Source organism: Motacilla alba, chromosome 8 (genome assembly GCF_015832195.1).
Source record: "Motacilla alba alba isolate MOTALB_02 chromosome 8, Motacilla_alba_V1.0_pri, whole genome shotgun sequence".
Taxonomy (NCBI): Eukaryota; Metazoa; Chordata; class Aves; order Passeriformes; family Motacillidae; genus Motacilla; species Motacilla alba.
The window spans coordinates 10,918,357-10,942,629 of NC_052023.1; the positions used below are offsets into that span (position 1 = coordinate 10,918,357).

Sequence of the window (24,273 nt, forward strand, 5' to 3'; positions counted from 1 at the left end):
GAGACACAGAATCTCTCCTGGGGGCACTTCAGGGATGACATCCTGCTCCATGTGCTCAGGAGTGACTGCTGCCTGCTAGAGTGACTGCTGCCACCAGCCCCTGTGCCTGGGGTCCGCTGCGTATGGAGAGAGTTGGGTGGCTGCCCACAGTAGTCAGGAGACCCCAGAGTGATGCCCAGAGAGAGCTGGGCAGTGGGGCCACCCAGTGCGAGCAAATGGCTCCCACTGCATCACCTGTCACTGCAGGGCCCTTCCCAGGGGATGCGCCAGCTTGGAGCCCCACAGCACAGCCCCGCTTGCCTGGTGCCCGGCCAGCACGGCTCTGTCCTGGCAGGGATGGAGATGTGAGCAGAGGAGCAGGAGGGGGGAGCAGGGCTTTGCTGGCACAGCCAGAGCCAGGCGGGAGCGGGAACCCCGCCCAGGGATCTCGGGCGACCGCACGCAGCGGCCCCTGGGTGCCTGTGCATCCCTGAGCACCTCGCTGCGCTTCCCAGCCCGCCTGTGCGTGCACGGTCAGTTCAGCCCCGTGTGAGCTGGTGCCAGCAGCAGCTGAAATCATCAACACGCTCCGGGTTTATGGGGAGCGGCTCCGCAATGGTGCTGGGAAGTGACAGGTTTCGGTTCGGCCCCGCCGTGCGCTGCGTGTGGACAGCCCTGCTCTGCTCCGGGAGGACGGTCCAGCCGCAGGGCACCTCTGCTCAGCTCCGGATGGGAAGAGGCTTTCCCGGGAGACGGAGCTCGTTGACTCCTTATTGATGACTCTTTCCCTCCTTCACGTCTGGGGAAGAGACCTGCGGAATAAATCAGTGCAAGAGACAGATTATGGCAGCTAAAGACTCCAAATGAGATGATAATTGCTGTAGTAATGACAACGAAGACCTGATGCTGCCGATAAGGAAACATCTCTTCTGCTCTTGCCTGGAGCGCTCGGGCAGGGGTTTGGCACAGGGGCACGGATGCGGCTGTCCCCAAGGATACCAGGGCCAGGCAGCGCTGCCCTCCCTGTGCCCAGGACAGGGGCTGGGTGCCCACGGCGAGGCTGGTGGGTGCTGGTCCCCACAGAAGCAGGGATGGGGGTGTTGGAGCCAGGAGGGGGGCCCGAGGTGGGCAGCCTTGGTGGGGCTGTTTGTCTGGTTCTCCCGCCGGCTGCGTGTCAGCTCTAATTAGGCAAACTTCTGTATTCATTGCGAGCCCAGCCAGCGGAGAATTCCACAATTGAATTTTAATGCCCTAAAAACACATTACAATCAGCCTGATTAATTAAGAGATGGCTTAACATGGTGACTGGGCTGCAGCGGGCTGTGCTGGGGAGGAGGGCCACAAGGACCGGCTCCTGTGGCCCACGGCGCCGGGCACGGGGCTGAGCGTGGGGCTCATAATTGCTGGGGCTGGTCACTGAGCCTCATGGGGCTGTGGAGGGGGTGAGAGCCAGGGGCTGGCTGTGCCCTGGAGATGCCGGGCTGCACAGGATCTCTGCACCTGCAGGCAGGGAAGAGCTGAACTCAGACCCCGGGCACCCGGTCGGCTTTGACTCAGCCAGGTGCACACAGTGGGAGCGTCCCCTTCCCTTCCTGGTCCCTGCTTTCCCCTATCGGGTTGGCCCCACTTTGACCCCACTCTGGGCATGGGTACTGACACCGTGCCATGCCACTGCCACGAGCAGGGCACTCCTGGGGGGAACCCGCTTGCTTTTGTTTGTGAGTGAACTGCTGGCAAGCTGGCAGACTCCTATTAATAACTAATAGCTAATAACTAATACATATTATTAACAACTAATTATGAGCTGGGAGGTTCCGATTAATTTGTATCTGCAGTGACTCCCTGGGGTGCCAGCGATGCTGGCTAATGGGCTGCCACTTCCCTCAAGGCAGCTCTGTCCTGTTCCCAAGACACTGCTTGATGTCACCATGCTGTGCCCAGTCCAGCCCAGGCTGTGTCCCCACATATATCATTGCTTGGTGTGGCCTCAGCAGCCCACCTGGACGCTGTGGGGTGAAGCACCCCCAGGGGAACCCTTCCCTTGCATCCCACCATGGATGCTGGGTAGTGGGAGTGATCTCTGCAGACCCTTTCTGGGTTGAATTCCACAGGGTGCCCTGGCCAGGGAGATGGTTTGGCCAAAGCCCATCCTCCTGTTGTGTAATGAATGGAAAAGGGAGGAATCCATAATCATGATGTAAAGGAGAGGGTGCAACCAGCAGGACATCAATCAGAGGGAAAGTGATAAAGGGAGCCTCTTGACAGGAGGGGACAGCAGTGGAGGGAGGGATGGTGGCAGCATCATGAGGCCAAACGAAATTTTGGCACGGTGATAAATCCTGGAGCGGCGGGAGCAGCTCGAGCACTAATGATGAGGAGAAAACACCAGCCACGTTTAACAAATATTTCTGCTCTGTATTTGGAGAGAAGCAGGACGACATGCTTGAATTGTACAAGAGTGATGAAACCATCTATTAATTACTGCCGGGAATGTTAAACAACATCTGCCAGCTCAGCGGGCCCAGGCGCCGCCCGCCCTGGCCTCCTCCAAGAGCTGGAGGAGAATTTGGCCTCCTCATTAATTTCCTACAAAATCTTGGAATAGCAAGAAAATCCTGGCCAGCTGATGGAGAGCCCACCCTTGCTGGGAGCTGCAGGGATGCAGGGGTGCTCAGTCCTTAAATTGGCTCTGCTGGGATTTCTATCATGTTTGCACCCAGTTCAATCCTTCTTGATGAAGAATAGCCGTAAGCTGGCAAAGGTTGGGCTTTTGTTTCCCATAATTTGGTATACAGATTTTCTGCATATTCATGTATTTTTGGAGGCTACAAGAAAGCGAGGCTTGAGCTGGACAACATGCTCATTAAGGCATCCTGCAGGAATCTTTGTCGCAGCTTTGGCAGGGACTGCCATTCCTCCCTGCATCTCTCATGTGCTGTGCAGTGCCTTCAACCAGAAAAATGGAGGGGACAGAAAGGCAGAGGGGATAGGGGAACAGGGGAATGGAGGAGATATAGAGGGGCTGGAGGGATGGAGGGGAAGGAACAAAGGAGGAAGAAGAAATAGAAGAAGAAGAAGGCAAAGATGAAGTAGAGGAAGAGGAGGAAGAGAAAGGGGGTCCAGGAAGATGAAGAAGAGGAAGAAGAAGAGGAGGAGAAAGGGGGTCCAGGAGGGGAGGACCCCACAGGACCAGGGCAAGTCCCAGCTGTGGCACAGTCCCATTGCACCCCATCATTAGCAGCAGAAGGTAGCTTCTTCATTTTAGGAGGTGGAAACAGAGCAAGAAAGGTGGCTGAAGGGCACAGCAGGCCTCAACGGCAGAAAACAGGTGGCTCAGCAGCAGAAAGACACTAACTAACAAATTAACTCTGTGCAGTATGCACTGACCAGGGTAAGCAGAGGAGGACTTGACAGAGTGACAGTAAGGAGTCCCCAGTGGGCACCGGGGCTGCCACCTCTCTTCGGTGCCAGGTCCTTGAGTCAAACCAACCCTGGTGCCCATGGCCATGGAAACAAGGAGGTCCAAGAAATTCAGGTGGGATTCTGGGTAAGGAGGAGAGTTGGGGATATACATGCAGCCAGCCAGGTCACATGGGACAGCAAAGCCTACCCCAATACCGGGGAGCTGGGAGGGACACCCCAGCAGCGGTGATGGGGCTCAGGGCACAGCCGTCATGGGGATACACTGGTCTTGGTGTATGGATGGAGAGGCAGGATGGTGCTGGATCCTGTGGAGAGGCTTTTAGTCTCTTGGCCCCTTTGCATCCCGAGGGCACAGGTTTAAGGAAGACCATCTTAGGTGAAAAATCATAATTTAATCATAATTAATACAAGCAAACTCCTGCAGCTGCCTCCAAAATAAAGTGGATTATTTTCCCCTGCCCTTTTCTACACATAAAAAGGCTAGAATTTACTCCCTATAAAAGCCAAAATCCAAACATGGCTGCAAAATATTGGGGTGCTTTAGAGGACAGAAGAAAGCTTGGGGGGAAGGGATGCCTGGGATGCCCCCTCCCATCCTGAGCCCCGGATTCCCTCACATGGCCACAGGGTGCAGGGGGGAATGGGACAGGTCTGGGGGTGCCCACGATGGATGGGTTAAGAAGTGTCAGTGGGATGGCACCATCCAGACACTCCAGCCCACAGCACCTCGTCCCTCATGGCCCCCGGGGTGCCAGCTGAGCCACCTGGGAGCCTGGACAAGCAGTTAAAATACAGAAATGTCAATTTAAATTAAAACATCTTTCATAAAGGAGAAAGATAAAACCTGCCCTACAGCAAAATGAGATGAGAGATTTATGGGGTACTGGGAGGACTGGTGTTCCCACTTCAGTGGGTGGCTTCCACTGTTGGCACCGCTGGGCACCCCAAGGCACTGCCACCTCCCCATCCCAGCCTCCATAGAGGCCAGAGCTGGGTCTGCAACGAAATGTCAGCTCGACAATAAAATGTGCAGAAGCTACCATTTCTTCAGGCTAATAAAACTCCTGGGCAGCAGCAGAGATGCTTGGTACAGAGCTGCCCTCCCTCTCCAGAGCCCCACTTGGCACCTCTTCATCTTCCCTGGGGACACAGGGCCCATCTGACCCCATGCTCATTGTGCCAGCTCCTCACACAGAGGCCGCTGAGCACAGGCCCCAGCAGCAGCATGAAACACGGCTCCAGAGCTGTGTGTGCCACGGCAGGGAGTAAATCCTCTGCGTCCTGTCAAGGTAAAGTGACAAAACACCGGCCTGCAATGCAGGAACCGCAGTTATAACACGAGAAAATCAATGCAATATATTACCAGAGACATAAAGATGCTATTAATGCTTCAGCGCAGAGCCCTCAGCTTCGCCTGCCATCGCAGGGCAGGTTTACATGAGGGCTCTGTGCATTCCCATCTGGTTGCCCAGGTCATTCACGTGCTGGGGCTCAGTTCAGTGTTTATTCACTGACATCCCCACCCAGCAAAGCTTTCCTGCTCCCACACACTGACTCCTGGGCTTTCACCCTGCCAGGGGCCTGGGCTCCAGCTGGGGATGCACCCAGGGCTGCCGGGGCAATGCACAGCCTCAGTGAATGCCTTTCTGAGGTGCAAGGACCCAGTGAGGCTGCAGCCCCAGGCCAGGCAGGTACCAGCTCTCTTTCTAGGGATCCCAATGACTGTGCAGCTCTGCCATCCACAGACCTGCACTCAGACACCTCCTGGAAAAGACTGAAGAGGATGACAACCCCTGTGCACCACAGAGTGAGACCACAGGGCGTGCATAAGGTGCAGCGCTCCCCTGGCATGGTGGCTGCCGGCAGGGAGCAGTCCTGGGGACGAGTGTGCTGGGTAGGAGAGTTGGGGATATACATGCAGCCAGCCAGGTCATATCAGACAGCAAAGCCTGCCCCAATACCGGGGAGCTGGGAGGGACACCCCAGCAGGGGTGATGGGGCTCAGGGCACAGCCGTCATGGGGATACACTGGTCTTGGTGTACGGGTGGAGAGGTGGGGCTGGGTTGGTGCTGGATCCTGTGGAGAGGCTTTTCGTCTCTTGGCCCCTTTGGTTCCCGAGGACATGGATGCCACTCCCTGCAATTGACAGTTTGGATTATTACTGAGAAGTTAAGTCAAGCCTCTTCTAATTGATTAATCAATAGCTTTAATTGAGTTGAGACTCCTTAGTGGGTAGCTTCTCCACTGTTATCCCCTTCGCCGGCACTGCCCTGGCACTGACCCCCCACCAAAAACCTGTTGCTGCGGATGGCCTCTGCCCAGGCTGGGCTTCCACAGCACAGCGAATTCTTGGGGCTTGTAGTTGCCTGGGGCTGCAGGGGGCTACTGCAGCAGAGACAGAGGAGCCGGGCCATGCGCGGCTCCCCCGACACGGCGTAGGAGGCCCCAGGAAAAAGCAGAAACACAAGGAGCTGCAAAATGTCCACGGCTCATGGTACCCGTTCTGTGAGCCACGGCAGAGTCCCCGGGCATGGGCAGGGCAGGACACGCACCCCACCCGTGCAGCCTGCGAGTGTGCCTGGGGACACACAGAGCACGGGGAATGGGGACGGGGAGCGCGGGGCTGCCTGCGGGCACCGCCGGGTGACACTCCTGCACGCCCGAGCCGCAGCTCTGCAGGAGTGGAGATGAACATTTTATGGTAAAATATGCAGAGCATGGGACAAAAGGAGAGAGCGTTTCTCGCATAATGAGACGCTGTCAGAGACAAGCTCCCCAGGAAACCAATTAAGAGGGCGCTTCGCGTGTGTCAGGCCAGCACCTGGCAAAACCCCCTTTCCCAGAGCGGATTCCAGCCGCGCGGCTCCGCGCGCCCCAGCACGGCCCCGTCCCGCAGACCCTCAGGCGCCGCCGGGAGCCCCACGCTTGCCACGGGCGGCACGGGGCCGCCTCTGCCCGGGGGGCGCCGCTCACCCACGGCCGCGGGCACGTCCCGGAGCCCTCAGCGGCCGCACGCCCGCAGGGCTGAGCCCAGCACTGGCCCCGCCGCTGGGGGCTCGCCGCGCTCGGCGGGCGGGCCGGGGCTGCCCGGGCGGGACGCGCGGCCCGGAGTGGCTGTGGGAGCACCGCCCCGGCCCGCCCCGGCCCGCCCCGCCGCCATGGCGCTGCGCTTCTCCGCCAACCTCTCATGGCTCTTCCCGGAGCTCCCGGCGCTGCCGGCGCGGCTGGAAGCGGCGGCGGCCGCCGGGTTCGGAGCAGTGGAGGCGGCTTGGCCGGCGGGCTGCCCGGCCCAGGAGCTGCGGGCCGCGGCGGAGCGGGCGCGGGTGCGGATCGCGCTCCTCAACACCCCCCCCGGTACGGCCGCGTCCCGCTGCTCCCCCCGTGCGTGGGGTAGCGAGGACCCTCCGCCGACCCTGCCACTCTCTCCCAGGGGACCAGGAGGCGGGCGAGCTGGGGCTGGCGGCCGTGCCCGGGCGGCAGGCAGCCTTCCGGCAGAGCCTGGAGGCGGCCGTGCACTACGCCAGGGCTGTGGGCTGCCCCAGGTAGGTGCGAGGCGGGACCCCCGCCCCGGCCGCCCCCCCGGCCCCGCGGCTGCCGAGGGGGCTCCCTCTGCTGCTCTCCTGCTCCGGCGCTGCGCCCGAGCGGAGCCTGCCCTTTGCCCCGCGGTGCCTGCCCCGGCCGGGTCACGGAGCCTCTCCCGGGCAGCATCTCCTGCTCGGCTGCGTCGGGACGGAGCCGGCTCGGGGCAGACCCCGCTCCGGGCAGACCCCGCTCTGCGGAGCCGCGGCCTCAGCGTGCTCGCTGGGAGCGGACCCAGAGCTGCCAGGCACGAGCCTGACACTGCCCTTCGCAGCAGAGGCTCTTGTTCCCACCTCCACACAACAGTGCCCAGGATAATCCTCCCTTTTTCCTCCTCAACTGCACGAATCGTTTCCACCAGGACACCACAACAGTTGCTTTATTGAGGCCACGCTGACTCCAGCACAGCAGAGACACCATAAAAGATGCAATTAGCCTGGCACAGCTCCCTTCAGCAAACCAATAGGGCTCTTTTATTCCACTTACTTTGCACCATTCTTTCCTGTTGCAGCTCAGTCCAAAGCCCTGTGGAGGGCATGGGCTAGGCACACCAGAGGCTGCCCAGCACCACTTCCACACTGATACAGGCACATTGAAAAGGTTTTTGTTTCTACTGTGTGCCTTCCCCCAGTGGTGGCTGAAGATGGCCTGGCACTTGAGCTCTTCATGGCAGGGCAGTCCAGCATGGGGCACTGTCCCTTCCCTGCTCACAGCCAGCAAGCAGTGACACCACATATGGGGCAGGCCCCTGGTAGAAGCAGCATGCCAGCTGCCCCGCATGCTGGTTGGGGGCCTCACCAAGGAGCAAGAGCCCAAGAAAGTTCCAGAATCAGGGTGAAAGAGCTGAAGGCAGTTAACAAAAGAGGGAAGAAGCAAGGTCTCTGATTTGTCAGGCAAAAGGTTCAAAGTCATCCCTCTGTGTCTTGATGTGGGATGGTGCTTATTTGTGTCCTGGCTGGAGAGATGGCTCTTCATACCCCTTTATGTGTCTGCTCCCGCAGCCTGGCCCCCTTTTCCATCAGCAGAGGAAGGTGTATTAGATCAGGCCAGCTGCTCGCAGTTGCTGCCTGTGTTAATCTTTCTGTGCCTGTAGGATTCATGTGATGGCTGGGCGGGTTCCCTTGGGCACAGACCGGAGTGCAGTGGCAGGTGAGATGGAAACCACCTTCATTGAGAATCTCAGATACACTGCTGACCTCCTGTCCCAGGTAAGTGGGGAATGGGTGCTGCTTTGTGTGTGCAGCTCTTAGAATACCCAAGATGGGGAATATCCCACAAGCCTGGCACAGGGAAGTTATGCTTCCTGCTGCAGAGATGAGAGGATGCTCTGCAGGGTAACATTACTGTGTTACAGGAAGACATGATTGGACTGTTGGAGCCTATCAACAACCGCATCACTGACCCTCGCTACTATCTGAACACCCCACAGCAAGGTAAGCCAGACAACAAGAGTCTCCTTCAGAGGAGAAGGATCTCCAAAGTCTGAAAGGCAGGAGGTTGCCTCACAAGGAGGGAGATGCTGAAGGAGCACAGTTGAAAAAGGGGGTCTTGGGGCTTCTCTGCAAAGCTTCCACCCTGAGGGCAATGGTTGCTCATTTCTTGCCCCCTTAGCTGCTGCCATCCTGGAGAAAGTGGGACGGCTCAACCTGAAGCTGCAGCTGGTGAGTCAGCATTGAACTCTCCGTGAGAGAAACTTGCACTGGTCCACAAAGAAGTTCTGGTGGCCATGGGCTTGTTATACCCTCTTGAGGACACTGGACAGGGACCATAGCACAGCTGTCCTTAACTGCTCACTGCTGACCAGCTGCACCCTCCATTTTCCTCTCTCGCCCCCAGGACCTTTTTCACTGCCAGATCATGGATGGCAATTTGTCACGCAACCTAGAGACGTACTTCCCACTCATCGGTAACACCCTGCGCCCAGACCACTGGGGAGTGGCTTTGACAGGGGCCCTCCTACTCCAGGCTCTACTGTAGCTGGGGGGGTGTGGGGCTGCTCTTGGGTTACCTTGTCTCATGTCCAAAGAAGGCTGCAGGCAGGCCTGCCTTGGGCATGGCCTCTCCCCTTCCCTCCCTAGGTCATATCCAGATTGCACAGGTACCAGGGCGGCACGAGCCCGATAGCCCTGGCGAGCTGAACTTCCCCTACATCTTCGAGCTCCTGGAGTCCCTCGGCTACACTGGCTACGTGGGGTGCGAGTATGCTCCGAAGGGTGAGTAGGCCTGCAGGTCTGAGCCCCACGGGCAGGGCCAAGCACAGAGCAGCTGGCTGGGTACTGTGCAAAGACAGGCAGGTCCCGGGGGGCACAGGTGGTGGGTGTCATCCCTACCTGGGGATGAGGGCTCTGTCCTGAACAAAAGCTGCTCCAGCTGCAGCAGGAGACCTTGTCTGTCACTGCAGGAGACACCGTGGAAGGTCTGGGCTGGCTGCGATCCTACTGGGAAAGCCGAGGGCTGCAGCATGGTGGGACCAGCAAGGCAGCCAAGTAAAACTAGAAAACCATGAGAATAAAAGACAAAGCAATGGCCTAACAGAGGAGCACGTGTCTTGTCTTCTCTAGGACTAGGGGAATGTGGTGGGTGGGATGATTTCCTAGAATGAGGTTAGGAGCATCTATGTCATTTCCCTTCCCCAGGCTCTACTGGGCCAGCCCAAGCTGTTGGACCCTCATCTACACAAGTAACCTGTAGCATCTTCGATTTAGTGATAGCTCAGGCATCACTGGAGGTGACTTCAGGTACACAGAAAACTTTAGCTTCCAGGATGCAGGGGTGTCCAGGGAGAGGTTTCCAGTCTCCCCAGTAAGGGGAGCATTCCAGCTGGTGCCTGAAGTTGTGGAAAGAACACTTTGGACTTCCAGGTACTGAAGTTCTCAAGGCTGTTGCCAGTGCCCAGCACTGACTCTGCAGCAGGGCTGCAAGTGAAGCAAGCAGTCCCCTCACAGGCTGGCTGATCCAAGCTAACAGGCTGGGAGCTGCCTGCACATGGATACTTAAGGCTGACTGCCCTGCTGCTCCTGCTCTAGAGCAAGTGTAAGATTCCAGAGCAAACCCAGCCAGCCCCGTAGCCAGGGCTGCTCTGCATCCTCCACAGGCAGCTTTCCACAGCCTACAGCAAGTGACCAGGGATCTGGTTCAGTTTATTTCACAGATAGACCAATGGCTCAAATGTACACCTCCATAAAACCTTCCTGTGATCCAGTTCACCTTTCCTGCCCCATTCATGCTCTCCCAAGGAAAGCAAAAGGCCAGAAGCAATTGTCCTCGCTGCCAGTCGGGCAGCCCTGCACTCAGGAGTCTTTCTTCCTAAAGCCAGAGCACTGTGCAGTGCTGCCCTGGGCAGAAGATGCTGCCGTGCACACTCCTCAGTGCCTTCCCAGCCAGCAGAACTCACCTACAGTTGCCGAAGCCATGTCCCTGAGAGTTGTTCTCTGCTTCAGCCAGGCTGCAGCAGCCAAGTTCCTGCCCTTGTTTGGTTGAAGGCCATTCAGTGTCAAACTTACTGAAAACAGCACACAAGGGCCATACCAGCCAGCCAGCGAGGAGGTGCACATCCCCAGGCTCCTCGGTCAGTAGCCATGTGCGCCACTGGCAGCGCTGCCTGCAGTGCCCACGCACAGGTCCCCCCAGAGACCCGTTCTTCCCAACGGTCACCAATGGCACGGCCGTGCCGAGGTGGGAATAGGCGTTGTTCCAGGATGTGGGTGCCGGTGCTAGAGCAAGCCTGTCCACAGGTTGAAGCAGGCGGTGTTGATCACTGACTCCAGGTGATGGTATGTGGACACAAGCTGCGGCAGAGGACTCTCGCTGTTCTGGGGCTGCACTGGGAATGGCTCCCGGAAAACCACAGTGAGGCTCTGCCAAGAGGGAGGAGACGGTCAGGGGACAGGATGCAGACAAGCACTGTGCAATCCCTAGCCCAGGTGTGTGGACACTTTTTTGGCAGTGTGGGGCAAATACTGGGAGAAGTCCCAAAATGCCAAAGGCACTAAACTAGTGCCTCTTCCTGTGACAGAGCATGTTTGAGCCTCCTCCCAATTTTTCTGCTGGAAATTCGGTGCAAAGACTTGCCCACTCTGTCCCAGCTCTCATGCATCTGCAGTTACACCAATCCTGGCAGCAGCCACAGGAGAGGAGGGGGATCCTACTGCCTCCACAATAACAGGAGCTTCCAGGGAAATTAGAGGGAAATTTCTTCTTCTAAGGGAAAGAGTAGGAGTGCAACAAATGGGGAAGGGGAGGAGATTAAATGTAATAACCGCAATCCTAAAAATAAATGCTGCCTGCTCCACTCTGACTAGTACTGAAAAGGCAGGGCAAAGGCAGAGAGGAACAGGGAGCAGGCAGAGGTTGCAGGAGCTGAAGCAGAACAAAAATGTAATTCAGTGCACTCAGATCAGCGTCATAGAGGCAAGACACAGGGACAGGATGTTCTCCAGAGTTGAAATGCAGCACATCCAGTAGCCAGGGTCCCTTACAAACTGGTAAAGCCATGAGAAGAGCTGTGTAACTACAAAACAGCAAATGTACCACCATCATTTAGGAGGAGAAAGAAAGTTATTTGTGAAACCAGCTCCAGCAGCATGCAAAGCTTCAGAGCAGACTGGGGGAGACAGAACCATGAGGGAAATGCAGCTCAGTGTTACCAAAGAGATGTGCTAACGCTAAAATTCTCTTTGATAAGGTAGTATTTCTAGACAAAGGAATCATGGTACATCTTATCTGAGATTCAGGACGGATTTGATGTGGTGTCACATGGGAAATTTACGTAAGCTGAAAAGATAGGAATTAACTCAAAAATTGTAAGATGAGAACATGGCAATGCTGAAAGGGGAAATGGAGAGAGGTTACAGATAGAGTTCCTTCAGGACAGGCTTTGGGACTCACGTTGCCCAGTACTTTAACAAGTCTGGTGCAAAGATGAGGAGTATGCTGATAAAATTTGAGGCACTAATACAAAAGAGGATTGGGATAATGCAAAAAAAAACCCAACAAAAAACCTTGAGAGAGTTTTGAGAGGCCAAAAGAATGGGATGAATGCTAAACACAAAATACAATGTTATGAAAACAAAGGATTTCTGTTACAAAATGAGAGTCACTAGGAGACAGGATGGAGGTTATAGGTTTATCATATCAATGACCAGAAGGTGATACTATGACCATCAGGTATCAGGAGGCACTGAGCAGCCTTCCAGCAAGCACCACCTCTTCTGTGTCTCCTACCTGCTTTTCAGATGAAGCATGAGTTATTTTATACAGCATCAGTTACTCTGCAGTCTCTGCAGAAGCCTTACTGTGGACTGAAGCCTCGTGTAGATCCCCTGCTCTCACATGGAGCTGCATTCCCTATGATCTTTCCTATACCCTGCCTGGGAGCACAGCTGAAAGCAAAGTATTTTTGCCCTCAAGTTCAGTGAAGACAAAGGCCCTTGCAGGTTTGCTAGGACCCTGACAGTGCAGGTCCCCTTCCTTTCTGCCCAGGTAGGAGCAGTCCACAGCACTGGTGACCACTCCCAGCCAGACTCAGTGTGATCTGACTTGGGACTGAATACAGAAGGACTGCTTAGCCTGGATAGAGAGACAGCTGAGAAAATGATCCAAAAGCAATCCTGTGAAGGAAAAGAGGATCAAGTGTTCACTCTTTTCTAATACAAGAACAAAGGAACATCACATGGAAAGAACAGTAAGAGTTTCAAAAATAAGCCAAGGAAGTTCTTCACCTAGACTGCAACTGCCTTACGGAGCTGCAAGTCAGGGGAAATCATGGATACCAGAAATTAACCAAAGGAAATAAAACTATGGAAGGCTATTAAATAAATGCAAAGGCCACTTCTAGTTCAGGATAGGCCTAAGCTACAGATTTTCAGATGCTGGGACAGTGTTCAAGAGAAGCATTACAAGCTTCTTGACCTGGTCATGTTCTCATGCACACCTGCCCTTGGCCACTGCTGGATCAATATAGACAGACTCCTGGCCTGAGCAAACATAGCTGTTGTTCTGTTCCCAAGGACTCACCGTTTTTCCTGAATGAGAATCAAGAAATACAAGAACAAAGCAATCTGTGAACTTCTGGTTGAGCACAACCTGTCAAGAGAGTCACAAAGCACGTTAGAAAGGAGCCAGTCCAGAACCCAGGATGGGGACACAGGGACAGAGGCTGCAGGTAGGCAACGGGCTGTGTCTTACCAGATACTGGGTGCCAGTTTCAGCATTGTGGAAGTGCCGACAGCTCTGGGGAAAGCGGCTCAACAGCACCTTGATGAGGCTCTGGTACCAGGAGACTGTCATGGTGAGGAAGCATTCCTGAAGACATAAAAAAGGCCTGATCTTCAGCCTCCCTCTAGCCATGGCACCAGCAGCCATAATGCTACAGCAGCCTTCAGACTCCAAATCAGATGCAACCTTCAAAGCCCACTGAGGATGCTGACCAAGGGCTGTTTACTCTCTATAGACAGGTCCATGCAGTCTCCCCCTTCCCCTGCCAGTTAGGAGCTGTGTTCCTGCCTCTACCTCCCCACCAAGCAGGAAGAGATGTGCACTGCAGGCCCCTTCACCTGGCACTCCACTCCATCCCCAGAGCAGAACAGCAGCTGCTGTGCTCTGCCCCCATCCCTGCTGCTCACCAGCTGAGGGTCGACATCTGCAATGGATTTCCCATGCACGGCATCGAGCAGCTCCTCCAGCTCCACCAACGAGAGCTTGCCCAGCTTCAGCTTGTCAGAAGCCAGAGGCTCCAGAAGGAAAAGGCGCTTCCAGAGGTTGTCCCTGCGGCAGTGGCACTTGGCCAGCTGCACCATGCTGCTGAGCTGCTTCTGGGCTGAGGCCACCTCAGAGGCCAGCAAGGGGAAGAGCGGAGAGGTGTAGAAGAGCCCTGGCCCCAGTTTGACCTGCGTGCCCCCTGCATAGAACTCGCTGCTGTCCTCCACGTCCTGCCACAGCTCCCGCTCTGCCGATGGCTGCCGGCCCAGGCTCGGCTCCGGCTCCGCTGCCTCCCAGGCGGCCCGGCCTACCACAGGCTCCAGCACTTCCCGCTGCAAGCGCGGCAGCTTCTTGAAGCGGCGCATGTCGGCCGTGAGCCGCGGGAAGAGCTCCCGCTGGCTTGTCATGATGACGTAGAAACGCAACCTGGGAGCAAGGAGACACTTGTGAGCGGGGGAAGGGCTGCTCCCCTCTCAGCTGCACTGCAAATGAACCACAGGCCCCTCTGTCTCTGCCAGAAAGGATGCTTCTCTGCCCAGGTTCTCAGAGTGATGTTCCCCAGACACCAACTCTGCCTATGCTATTCCAGACAGAACCAGTCCCTCCCAGAGCCCTCCTCCCCAGCCAGGAAGGTTTGCTGTCACTGGCCCCCAGTGCTCACCGGAGCATGCGTCTCTCTGCCTCGCTCTGCTCCTCAAACGGTGCAGCACTGTGGCAAACCAGGAGGGACACATCGAAGTCATCATGGTGACGCAGACCTTCAGAATCCTTGTAGGAGCCCGAGCTGGGATAAAAAAGCACATCAGTATGAAGAAAGCCTCACTTTGTTCTCCCAGGGCTCCTGATCACAACAGAACTGTTGGACATGGGGAATTCCACACAGCAGGACTCCTCAGAAGTGCCATGAGAAATGTCAAATGCAGCTGCACACATACACACCACTGTTTGCCATCTCGGAAGGACTGGCCAGAACTGCTGTCTGGCACTGTATAGAACAGTCAGCTTTGCTGGCACCTTAGGGCAGTGTCCCCAGGACTGGCAGGTTGCCACCAATCTCCAGCAGCTCCAGGAACTTGCAGCAGATGCACTCACCTGTTCCAAATAGAGACCAGTGCATATTCGTTCTGCTCTGTGCCTGGTGTTCCCTTCTTGCTGTCATTGCCCGTGGCCGGTCGGGCCATGCGCAGGGGTTTCATGTGGTAGGTGTTGGCATGGTCAGCAATGTAGTTGTACAGCTGGTGTGCAGTGATCATGTTGGTGGGCAGGGCCAGCGTGCCTAGTGGAAAAATACATTGCTATCACAGGAGACACTCTGTGCCTCTTACCTGGGCAGAGCAGTGTCCTCCCATCTGCTCCAGGAGACAGAGCAACCAATCTGCCCCTTCCACAACAGGGCAACAAGGACTTTACCTGGAGCTCAGACCCTCCCATCACCTGTCATCTCCCTGAATACTCCAAAGGTCAGGAAGGTTTATTTCTAAAGGACTTTTGCCAAGTTATGTGCTGATGATCAATCCCAGACTAATCATATATTGACCTACATACCTTGGAAAACGTGGTTACGGCCAAATTTGGGGATGTCAGAGTGATGGGCAATGAAATCCTCCAAGAAGCTGGTGAGATGGTAGCCTTGGCGGAGAGTCATGTGGGAGCCCAGCAGGTACTGGTGGACTATGCGCAAGTGGAAGTCATAGCTGAAGGAATGCACGTGCATGAGGTCCCGCACCTTGTCACACTCCTCCGTGAAAAGCATGGAGAGCTGTGGAGGGACAGGGAGTCAAGGCAGGAGTGTTACCAGGCACCTCACACCCTCCTGCAAAGCCCTGCTTACAAGGCATGGCTCGGTCAGTGCAGCTGCCCCAGCACCAGAGCAGGATGCAGCCTCATAACACTGCCCCGTGTATGTGCAAGCTTTCAAGGAAAGAAAGGCTCAGCAAATCTGCAGACAAGGTCCTGGAAGGCTCTAAGCTTAGGAGAGACACTCCTGGCATATCTACGATACAGCCTTGCTACAGAGCTCCCTTGGAAAGGACAGTATGGTCATGCACACCTCCTGTCTCAGACAGCCTGGGGCTGGCCAGCCTCTACACAGACACCCAGTGCCCTTGGAAACAGGCAGGAGACACCCTGACCCTACGAAGGAGAAGGGAGCAGGCAGCTTCAGAGTGTTGTAGAGCAAGGCACAGAGGTATAAAGGAACCTTTCTGGTGCAGAAAGTAATATCCTCTAGCAAAGGGCAGGAATCATGTTCACAGATCCCTGTTCCCATTCCACTTCCTTCTTTTTCCAAGGGAAGTAGAGAGCCATGCACTGACTTTCCTTGGAGCAGGCATCTTTGCCAGAATTGCTCCTATTCCCCTCCCCAGTCTGCTCTGTCTTGCTTTCCAAGCTAGGACAATCTTGCCAAACCTCCCACCCCCTTTTAGTGCAATCCAGCTCTGCTCAAGCAGCGCCATGGAGGGCACGTGGCTGCAGAAGACTCTGTGAGGCTCTGCTTTTCCATGAGGAGGGAGCAAAGGTCTCCAGAACTTGCTATGCCTGAAATGCCCACTATGCTCCAGAGATCACTCCTCCCCACAAAGCATCCCCTGACCCCAAGGAGCACCAGCTGTGCCTGCAAAGCCATTACCTGAGAATTCACGGACTGGCCCATGGGGATGCGCGAGCACTCCAGCGCGTATTGCTTCACACAGAAATAACAGCCCTGGAGGAGAGAGCACGTGAGCAGAGCACAGCACAGCCTTGGGCCCCTCCAGGGAAGGAGCACAGCCCCTACGCTTCACACCCGGCCTGGGGCCCAGACACTCTCACCCCACGTTCTGTCTCACCTCTTGTCTGAACCAAGCCAGACCAGCTAACATGTGGCTGAGCACAGAGCACCCTTACTGGTACTGAGCTCTTCATTATCATTCCTCCAGGCAACTCTTACTGCTCTGAGCCCTGCAGAATCATCTCCAGGTGATCCCAATCTTACAGGACCATGGAAGAAGCAGGACAGGACAAATGAAGAATCACATGTCCCTGCTGCACTCCTCATCACTCCCTTTGTCACCTCTGAACACTGTCCCTGAAGATCCCCCAGAGATCATACTTTGTTTCTTATTCTTTCTTACCTGGAAGGCCAACTCCATGAGCACAATCCCACCTGGAAGAGCTCTCTGTAGATGGTAGGTGGCAACAGCAGGGCTTGTGCTCTGGGAAGAGAAGGACAAAGCTGAGGAGGTTTGCTGGCTCACAGGGGTGTGAAGCTGCCACAGTGCTCTGTGGCAGAGGTGGAAAAAGAGAGGCCTTATCAATTGAGCAATCTCACTGGAGAGAAAAGAGGAGATGGCAGAGCTGACAGTGACAAGAATCCTAACAAACCTAATAAACAGCCTTTGAGAGAACACACCAGGCACATCAATCCCTTCACCTCCTGCTTGCTCAGGACAAGATGTCTCTAGAGTGTGGGACACTGTGAGCCAAGGAACGATAGTGTCCATGGAACCTCACTCCTGCTGTGGTGTTCCCAGTGCCTGCCTGATACAGCAGCTATCAGAGACATCCTGTCTCAATTCAGAGTTTAGCTGCCAGCAAATTCATTTGCTTCCTCTTAACATGCTCAGCAGATTGCTCTCTTCTCGTTTTATCTGCAATGTGTTGTCTTACCCACAGTCCTGCACCAACATCAGCCAAAGGCAGGTACCAATAAAGTGTCAGAATAGGGTGAGTAAATGCTACATGCTCCCATCATCCCAGGGTGATTCCACAAGCCATGGGTAGTTTCTACTTAGCCAGAGACTCCAACGGATTCCTCTCCCAGGTACTTACTTATTCAGTCTTGTAAGCTCATGTTCACAAAACTCATGTGTTCACAAAACCTGCTGCTCAAATAAATGCTCTCCTTAGTTTCAAAACTGGCTCCAAATACTTTCATTTAATGGTCTCTAGGTATTGTATTGAATAAGACAGGAAAGGGTCAATTCCTTTCTAGGTTAGCTGCAATATTGTAGAGCTCTGACTTGCTCCTCCCTAGCTGCCACTTCTTTATACATGAGGAACCTCAGCCTGCTCTCACAGTAGAGCCATTCCAGGCTTATCTTCTCTAACCTCTAACTTCTGCATTCATCTCACTCTAACTAAAGATCCTTCTGCCCTAGAGCTGCCCTTAAGCATAGATGCTGAAGGTTCTCAGACAGGTAATACTTCAGAATCTCACCCAAAAGCAGCTATCCTTGCCCTAGGTCATCCTGTTCCTCTTCTGAGCCCCTCCAAGCTGTTACCAGTCTTTTGGTTATTTACCCTGGTTCCAGACAATGCAAGGAAAGGACTCTGAGGCCTGTAGGAGGACATGCAGGAGGGCAAAGAGATCTCATCACATTGAAACTCTCAAAGATGGTGCTGGTCTAGACATGCTTTCTCTGCCCTCCCACCTCCTTTCTGCCTGAAACAGTTTCAAAAGCCAACCAGAACTGGCCCACTCCACAGCCTGACTTCCATCCCAGTTCCACTCCTGTAACAGAAATGCACTCACCTTTGGACTTCCCTCTGGTTTCGGCTTTGTGTAGGAAAAGGACCCTCTACCCTCCACTCCCATTGCTGCCAGAGCTCGGATCCGGCTTGTGCTACTGGAAATGAGAGGAGGGACAGCCTTGAGCAGGGAGCCAAGACCTATTGTGTCAAACCAGGGCACAGCTCAGTGTGTTGGCTCTTCTCCAATACCAGGGCTCCCAGCACGTCACTGACCTGCGAGTGGTAGGTGATGGTGGCCGCACCTGGACCAGAATGAAGCCCATGCTCTGCAGGTACTGGATGTACTGCTGCAGGAAGGCATTGCACATCTCCTGCAGCCAGGGCTCCTCCTTCACCTTGCAGGGCAGTGCATCTGCCGAGTCACAGCTGTGGCTGCGGTCCCTCCCCGAAGCTGTAGAGTCATTGGAACGGTGGCGCTTCTGCAGGAGAAAGTAAGTTCCTAAGGAGAACTGCCGTGACTGGCCCCAGCAGAGGACACCAGGTGCCCTGGTTGAGCAAAAGGTAGATCTCTCTCTGCCAGAGAGCACTAACATCTGGTTGTCCAAGCACTGTCCCAGTGCATGCACCAAAATGCAAGATCCAAGATCTACCCAGCCATGCACTGACCTAACAGCGCTGCAATAACCTGCAGGAACCTGCTGCTTCCCCCAGAACATCTCCCTCCCCCAGAACAGCTTCCACAAAGTGTTAGTGGCTCAAAACTGGTTCATGCAAAGCTCAGAGCTTCAGCTCCTATTACCATGGTAAGAGTCCAATCCCCTTATGAATCCTGCTGACTTCTCAGGATTTCCTAGCAGTTCAGTAGCACTGAAAAGGAACAGTGTTTCCTTCTAAACACTCAGCTCTCCTTTTGATGTCTTGAATACTCCTTTTCTATGTGCTGAGAGAGACTAAGGTTTCTTTTTTTTTTGATCTCTCTACTTTAAGCCTGCAGTTCTGTTACACATTTCTATCTGGCTTTCTGCCTATCTGCTCCACCAACCACAAGAGATGTCTCTTTACCTGGCATCTCTCCAGCTACTCTCTGACCTTCTCCAAGTCTCTCCAGTTCAGTGCCTTTGCCACAAGATATTTGGTCTCACACTAACTGGCCAGATGAAGACATTAATACACAAGTATTTTAGAAATTTATTAGAATATTACCCATTACACTAACACCTCTTTCTGATGTACTCTAACCAGTGTCTGCTGCACCCAACTGTTCACAAATTGCAGAAACCACTGAGATGTGTGCTCTGTACAGGCTCTGCAGTGAGTGTACAATATAAGAGGGTTCAAATTTCTCTCCACATTGTGCTGTTTTACTGCGAACCAGGTCCCAGCTCCCACAAAAGGTCTCATTTCACAGGCTACTCAGGTGCCTCTTGAGTTCCTTGCATTCTTTTTCTCTCCTGACCAATCTGAACAGCCCTCCAGCACTGCAAAGCCTGGCAACTCATACGTCCCAATAAAAGACCTGGAGGCACAGAAACCAATACAGCACCTTGAAACCCCTGCTGCAAGGCTCTTCAAATCCAATAACCAATTTCCATTTTGCTCTGTTCCAAAAACAAAGTGAAGTTTTCATTCTGTGATGATACTTTCCCTTTCACCTGTGAGTGTTCAATTTCTGTAGCAACTTCTGCCTAAAGACTGTCAAAATCCTTTTGACATTCTGATAAATTACAACAGCCTGTTCTTCCCTTCTGACACACACAGAGACTGTGAACAGCCAGTACATGATCTGAACTGGTTAGTCTGTCAGGCTGCAACCTGCTAAGGATTCAGCTGGCTTGCCTTCAGTTGTTTTGGCTATTTGTTGGGTCCAGAAAAGGCTTACCAGGTCTGGCTACTGAATGCATAGGGGAAGTTTTGCTTCCTTAACAGATCAGTACCAGACAGTGCCCTTGATGGCTTCTCCAGACTCAGCCCTGAATTCCCTGGGTAGAAAAGGAAATCAGTCTTCTCCAGGGATAGTGTGGCTGCAGGAGAAAAGCTCTGAGGACCCAAGAATTTTCTCAGTCTCCAACTTAGAGCATTCAAATCCATCCTGTATTTTAGGAGTGAGGCCAGAGCAGCCTTGTCTTGGGAAAAGACAGCTCCTTTGTCCCTGTGCACAAAGCCTGACCCCACTGGTGCTTGCTGACACTCACCTTCCCCTCGACCTTGCCCAGCTGGTCAGTCTGGATTTGCTGCCGGAAGGCTGGGTCAAAGAGCAAGGGGGTGGCACAGTAGTGAACCAGGCGTGAGGACTGCTTCAGAGTCTCCAGGTCTGCCAGCTGCACGACATGAGAGGAGCACAGTTACAGCACACACCCCTCACCGAGGCTGGGAACAAGCTCTCCATGACACTGCAATGCTGTTCAAATGGAGATAACTGGGGGAATCCCCTGCTTTACAGCCTTTCCAGTGCTGGGCACTGAGGCCTCATGCCCGAACGTGGTTCAGAGCCCTGCAGCCCCAAAAGTTCAAGAAGAGACCACTACTCCACTGCCAAGCACCATCCCCACCACACACCCTGCTCAGAGCTGCAGTGCACCCCTTTGCTGGTGCTCCCAGCATGCTGTAAGAAGGCCCAACCCACCACTTGTCCAGACTGCACTCACACTGATAGGCATGTTGGACTGAGCTGATCTCTGCTGCCAGGTGACAAAGAGGTTTTCAATCTTCATCTGTTTCTCCAGTTCTGAAGGAAAGAGAGCAGTCACAAGAGCATCAAGCCACAGCCCCAAGTATTGCTACTCTCTTTCACACCCACCCTGAACAGACCATAACCCATTCCCCACAGAGAACTGTCCCCTGACAAAACTCTTGTTCTGCTCTGATGTCCTTTTCCAGAAGTGAGATTATTAGGCAGGCTCCCATGGTATCAGCCCCCCTGCTTTACCTTTCCTCTCCATGCTCTTGATTTCTAGGAACTGGGCCCCATGCCGAGCCACAGGGTCAAAAGGTCCCAAGTCAGGCCCGTGGGGTAAGCGCCTGATGGTGGTGACATCCCGCAGAGCTTCATCAAAGGGCACCACGTCAGGATGGAAGTGCAGGGACGGGAGGCTGCGGGCAGAGCTGCTCAGCCGGCCTTGCTCCTTGCTGGGCGGGGGACATGGGCTCCGGATCAGCGCATCCACCTCCAAAGTGGAGTTCAGGAAAGGATTTGGCTCCTAAGCAAACAGACACAGCCATGAAAGCCTCCTTCCTGTCAGCCCTGGAGCAAGAACCCCCAGAGTAAATCCAGCTCTGGCCATCTGCTGAGATCTGTGTTAGCCTTTTCCAGTACCAGTTCCAAAAAGAGCACACCTGGGCCCACCATGGTTTTAATGTGAAGTGGGGAGCCCATTCCTCAGCCTCCACCCTAAGTAATTCAGTCACCAATAAGTGCTGCCAGCAGGACCTAGCTTCTCTTTTCACCTGTCTCCAAGAGCAGGGCAACAGTCTGGCTGGAAATGGTCAAGCTGGACCACGTGAATGTCTGGGGATGCCCTGCCAATCAGCACACAAAAGGTGCTTGCAAGCTTCCTCAGACCCCCAGACTGCCAAGGCCCTTCCTGAAGAAGAAAGGACTGCCCTGCCTGGAGTGGTGCCCTACCTGCTTGCTGTCCTCATGCCATGGTGTGTCCATGAAGCAGTGGTGGTGGAAGAGTCCCAGCTTTTGGCTGATCAGGCAGTGCACGATGTGGGACCGCGCATTCTGCCACTGCAGCAGGCGTGTCAGGGAGCAGTTCAAGTTGGCCCCCAGGTCTGGGGACCAGTTGTAAGTGTAGAGTGTCAGCTGGAGAGAGAGGAAGGGGAGGAAGACTTAAGGGCATGCTCAGAGAGAGCCTGCATGGTGGCACAGGCTGCCCCAGGTGTTCTGGTGGTACTTGCTGCAACTGCAGCCAGTTTCAGATGACAGGCTGGAACAGGGAGAATGGCAACAGCTCAGTTACAGTCCCCTGTTAACAGCACAGATATTACTACCTTTTTGTCAATGATCTCCATGAAGAGGAACCTTTGCCGGGGCACCAGGTCTCGACCAACAAGGCTGAGATCAGAGCCTCTCTCTGCTGAGCTGAATTCCATGGCCTCAAAGCGCTGGAGCCCTTTGTGAACTGGAAGAAGCCACAGTTATGACCCTCAGTACTGGTTCATCCCACTTTTATGTACCACCATGCCATTAAGATGTCATGACAGGATGTTTTGCCACAGTACTGCTCAGCTCATCTTGAAACAAGCTGTTACATGCACATTCAAAAGTAAGGTCTCAGAAGGTAAAACCAGACAACCCACTGCGCCCACCCTCAGGGCACAAGCAGTCTGTCCCAGTAAGGAGGGGAACCCTGTTCATTTATGTCCCCCTTCAAAAGACCCCAGCACAGTGCCAGGGACCACAGCCAGGCACTCACCCTGTTCTGTGCTGCAACGCCACTGCTGGAAGTTGCGTCCCAGCAGGATGAAGTGTCTGATGACTCCAGGGCAAGGGCTGGTATTCTGACCAGACTTATAGGGCAGGAAGGCAGTGCCCCGATTGTAGCTGTAAAGAAAAGCCCCAGAGGTGGCTGCTAAGCAGAGCTGTGGCAGTAGAAGTACAGCTGATCAACACCTGCTGGTGCTAAACAGCCACCTGTGAATTGCATAACTCACCAGATCTGCTCAAACACTTTGACAGTGGTGTCACTTGCCAGGGCAGTGACCAGGTTCACCACTTCCACTAGGATGGAGGACAGGAGGAAACGAGAAACCATCTCCAAGGAGCACTGTTGCACTGACGGGCACCCTGCATGGAAGATGTACCGTAGGACAAGGTGCCAAGCTGCCCCAGAGCCACATCCTGCCCACATGAGCAGTGGAGAGAGCTAAGAGCCTGAGGCAGGCAGAGTAGTAGCAACATGGCAGCCATACAACCCTAAATCCCTGCAATCCTCTCCCTCCCTGTCTGCAAGAGGGTCTCCCATGCAACTTCACAGGACCAGAGCATGTTGCAGAGGCTCAGATCCTTCATCCCTGCTACACCTGGGAGCTAAAGCACTACCACAGCTGGTTGCTGGAGTCCAGGTCTCTCCAAAGCAGCTGCAGGCAAGTTCAGCAAGCTCCGGACTTGGAGCATGGCAGACATAACCCAGGCCTTAGAAGGCTTGTTCTGATGCACAGGCACATGTCAGGCCTCCTGCAACAGCTTTCTAATGCTGAAGCTGGCCCTGAGACCAAAGTGACTCTGGGGAGGTTTGGGGAGAAACAGGGTGTGTAACTAGGACCAGCAAGGAATGAAGATGGATGCTGCCAGAAGAGGACTTGTCCCGAGAGCTCTGGGTAGAAAGGCCCACTCCCAGCCTATCTGGAGGAGATGGGACCTGAAACACATACCCAGGTGGTTCATGAATGCCATCCACTGCTGGCAGGTTTGATTGAAGAGTGGGTGCACGGTACCTACATCTCCTTCTTCCAACTGGCAGGCTCGGCGCCTGAGGAGAGGGAAGGGAAGCACAGTTACACTAGATCAGTCACCTGTAGCGAAGGTAGAAAAGCACAACAATCCCCTCGCAGCTCCAGAGCAGAGCCCTGGGAGCCTCCTTTTTGGGTTGACACAATCCTTGAGCTGAGTTACTCTTGGTCAGTAGCCATATGAGTGTCAGGTATTGCACAGGGCTCCACAGTGCAGAGAAGGGATCTGTAGCAGGGAGAAAGAGCTGTGCTCCCAGAAACACTCCAGCTATAAGGGGTAAGGCTTTGTGTGTGGAAGGTAGCTTTCCTAAACTGCCTGTGTAAGGGAGAAACTGCAAGGAAAAGGAAAGTAGTCCAGAGGCCATCAGGATGCAGAGCAATGTACAACAGGCTGGGGAAACAACATCCTGGCTGTCCAGCCTGCAGGCTGTGCTTGCCTCTGTGCCTGTTCCAGCTCAGCTGTGGCTGTGGCACGATCCTGGCTCAGGTGCTGCTTGACATTCTCTGTCTTGTGGCGCCGTCTCGTGCGAGCCTCTTCTGGCCTCTCCAGCACAATGTCATCAGTAGTCTTGGGGCTGCCCAGCTCCGAGGACTCCGTCTTGCTCTAGGGGAGGAAGGGATAAGTTAATGTTGTGCACATATACAGCCCAGTCAGTGCCCTGATCTCAAAGTCCCTCCTGCAAGCC

At 54.5% G+C, this 24,273-nt stretch overlaps 2 protein-coding genes across 8 annotated transcripts in view; one reads left to right on the plus strand and one right to left on the minus strand.

The window, feature by feature from the left end:
- Nucleotides 1–6,520: 6,520 nt before the first annotated feature.
- HYI (hydroxypyruvate isomerase (putative)) lies at nt 6,521–9,514 on the plus strand. The gene is made up of 8 exons (XM_038144255.1): nt 6,521–6,757; nt 6,834–6,945; nt 8,076–8,190; nt 8,337–8,415; nt 8,594–8,643; nt 8,819–8,888; nt 9,061–9,195; nt 9,384–9,514. The coding sequence occupies exons 1-8, from the start codon at nt 6,562–6,564 to the stop codon at nt 9,470–9,472; spliced, it is 846 nt and encodes a 281-aa protein (XP_038000183.1). The 5' UTR covers nt 6,521–6,561; the 3' UTR covers nt 9,473–9,514.
- Nucleotides 9,512–24,273, minus strand: part of SZT2 (SZT2 subunit of KICSTOR complex) — a 53,957-nt gene continuing 39,195 nt past the window's right edge. For 3 of the 7 annotated variants that reach the window (XM_038144250.1, XM_038144249.1, XM_038144247.1), the window contains exons 53-72: nt 24,025–24,191; nt 23,510–23,607; nt 22,790–22,922; nt 22,552–22,679; nt 22,127–22,257; nt 21,756–21,938; nt 21,060–21,330; nt 20,779–20,858; nt 20,326–20,451; nt 18,407–18,612; nt 18,195–18,288; nt 16,795–16,875; nt 16,311–16,385; nt 15,227–15,440; nt 14,774–14,957; nt 14,343–14,465; nt 13,606–14,107; nt 13,169–13,285; nt 12,998–13,066; nt 9,512–10,839 (exon numbers count right to left, since the gene is read on the minus strand). In XM_038144250.1, the coding sequence (XP_038000178.1) occupies nt 10,696–10,839; nt 12,998–13,066; nt 13,169–13,285; nt 13,606–14,107; nt 14,343–14,465; nt 14,774–14,957; nt 15,227–15,440; nt 16,311–16,385; nt 16,795–16,875; nt 18,195–18,288; nt 18,407–18,612; nt 20,326–20,451; nt 20,779–20,858; nt 21,060–21,330; nt 21,756–21,938; nt 22,127–22,257; nt 22,552–22,679; nt 22,790–22,922; nt 23,510–23,607; nt 24,025–24,191 (3,126 nt within the window). In that variant the 3' untranslated portion in view covers nt 9,512–10,695. The remainder of the gene's footprint in view (nt 10,840–12,997; nt 13,067–13,168; nt 13,286–13,605; nt 14,108–14,342; nt 14,466–14,773; nt 14,958–15,226; nt 15,441–16,310; nt 16,386–16,794; nt 16,876–18,194; nt 18,289–18,406; nt 18,613–20,325; nt 20,452–20,778; nt 20,859–21,059; nt 21,331–21,755; nt 21,939–22,126; nt 22,258–22,551; nt 22,680–22,789; nt 22,923–23,509; nt 23,608–24,024; nt 24,192–24,273) is intronic. The other 4 variants (XM_038144254.1, XM_038144251.1, XM_038144252.1 and 1 more) reach the window with 2 other exon arrangements.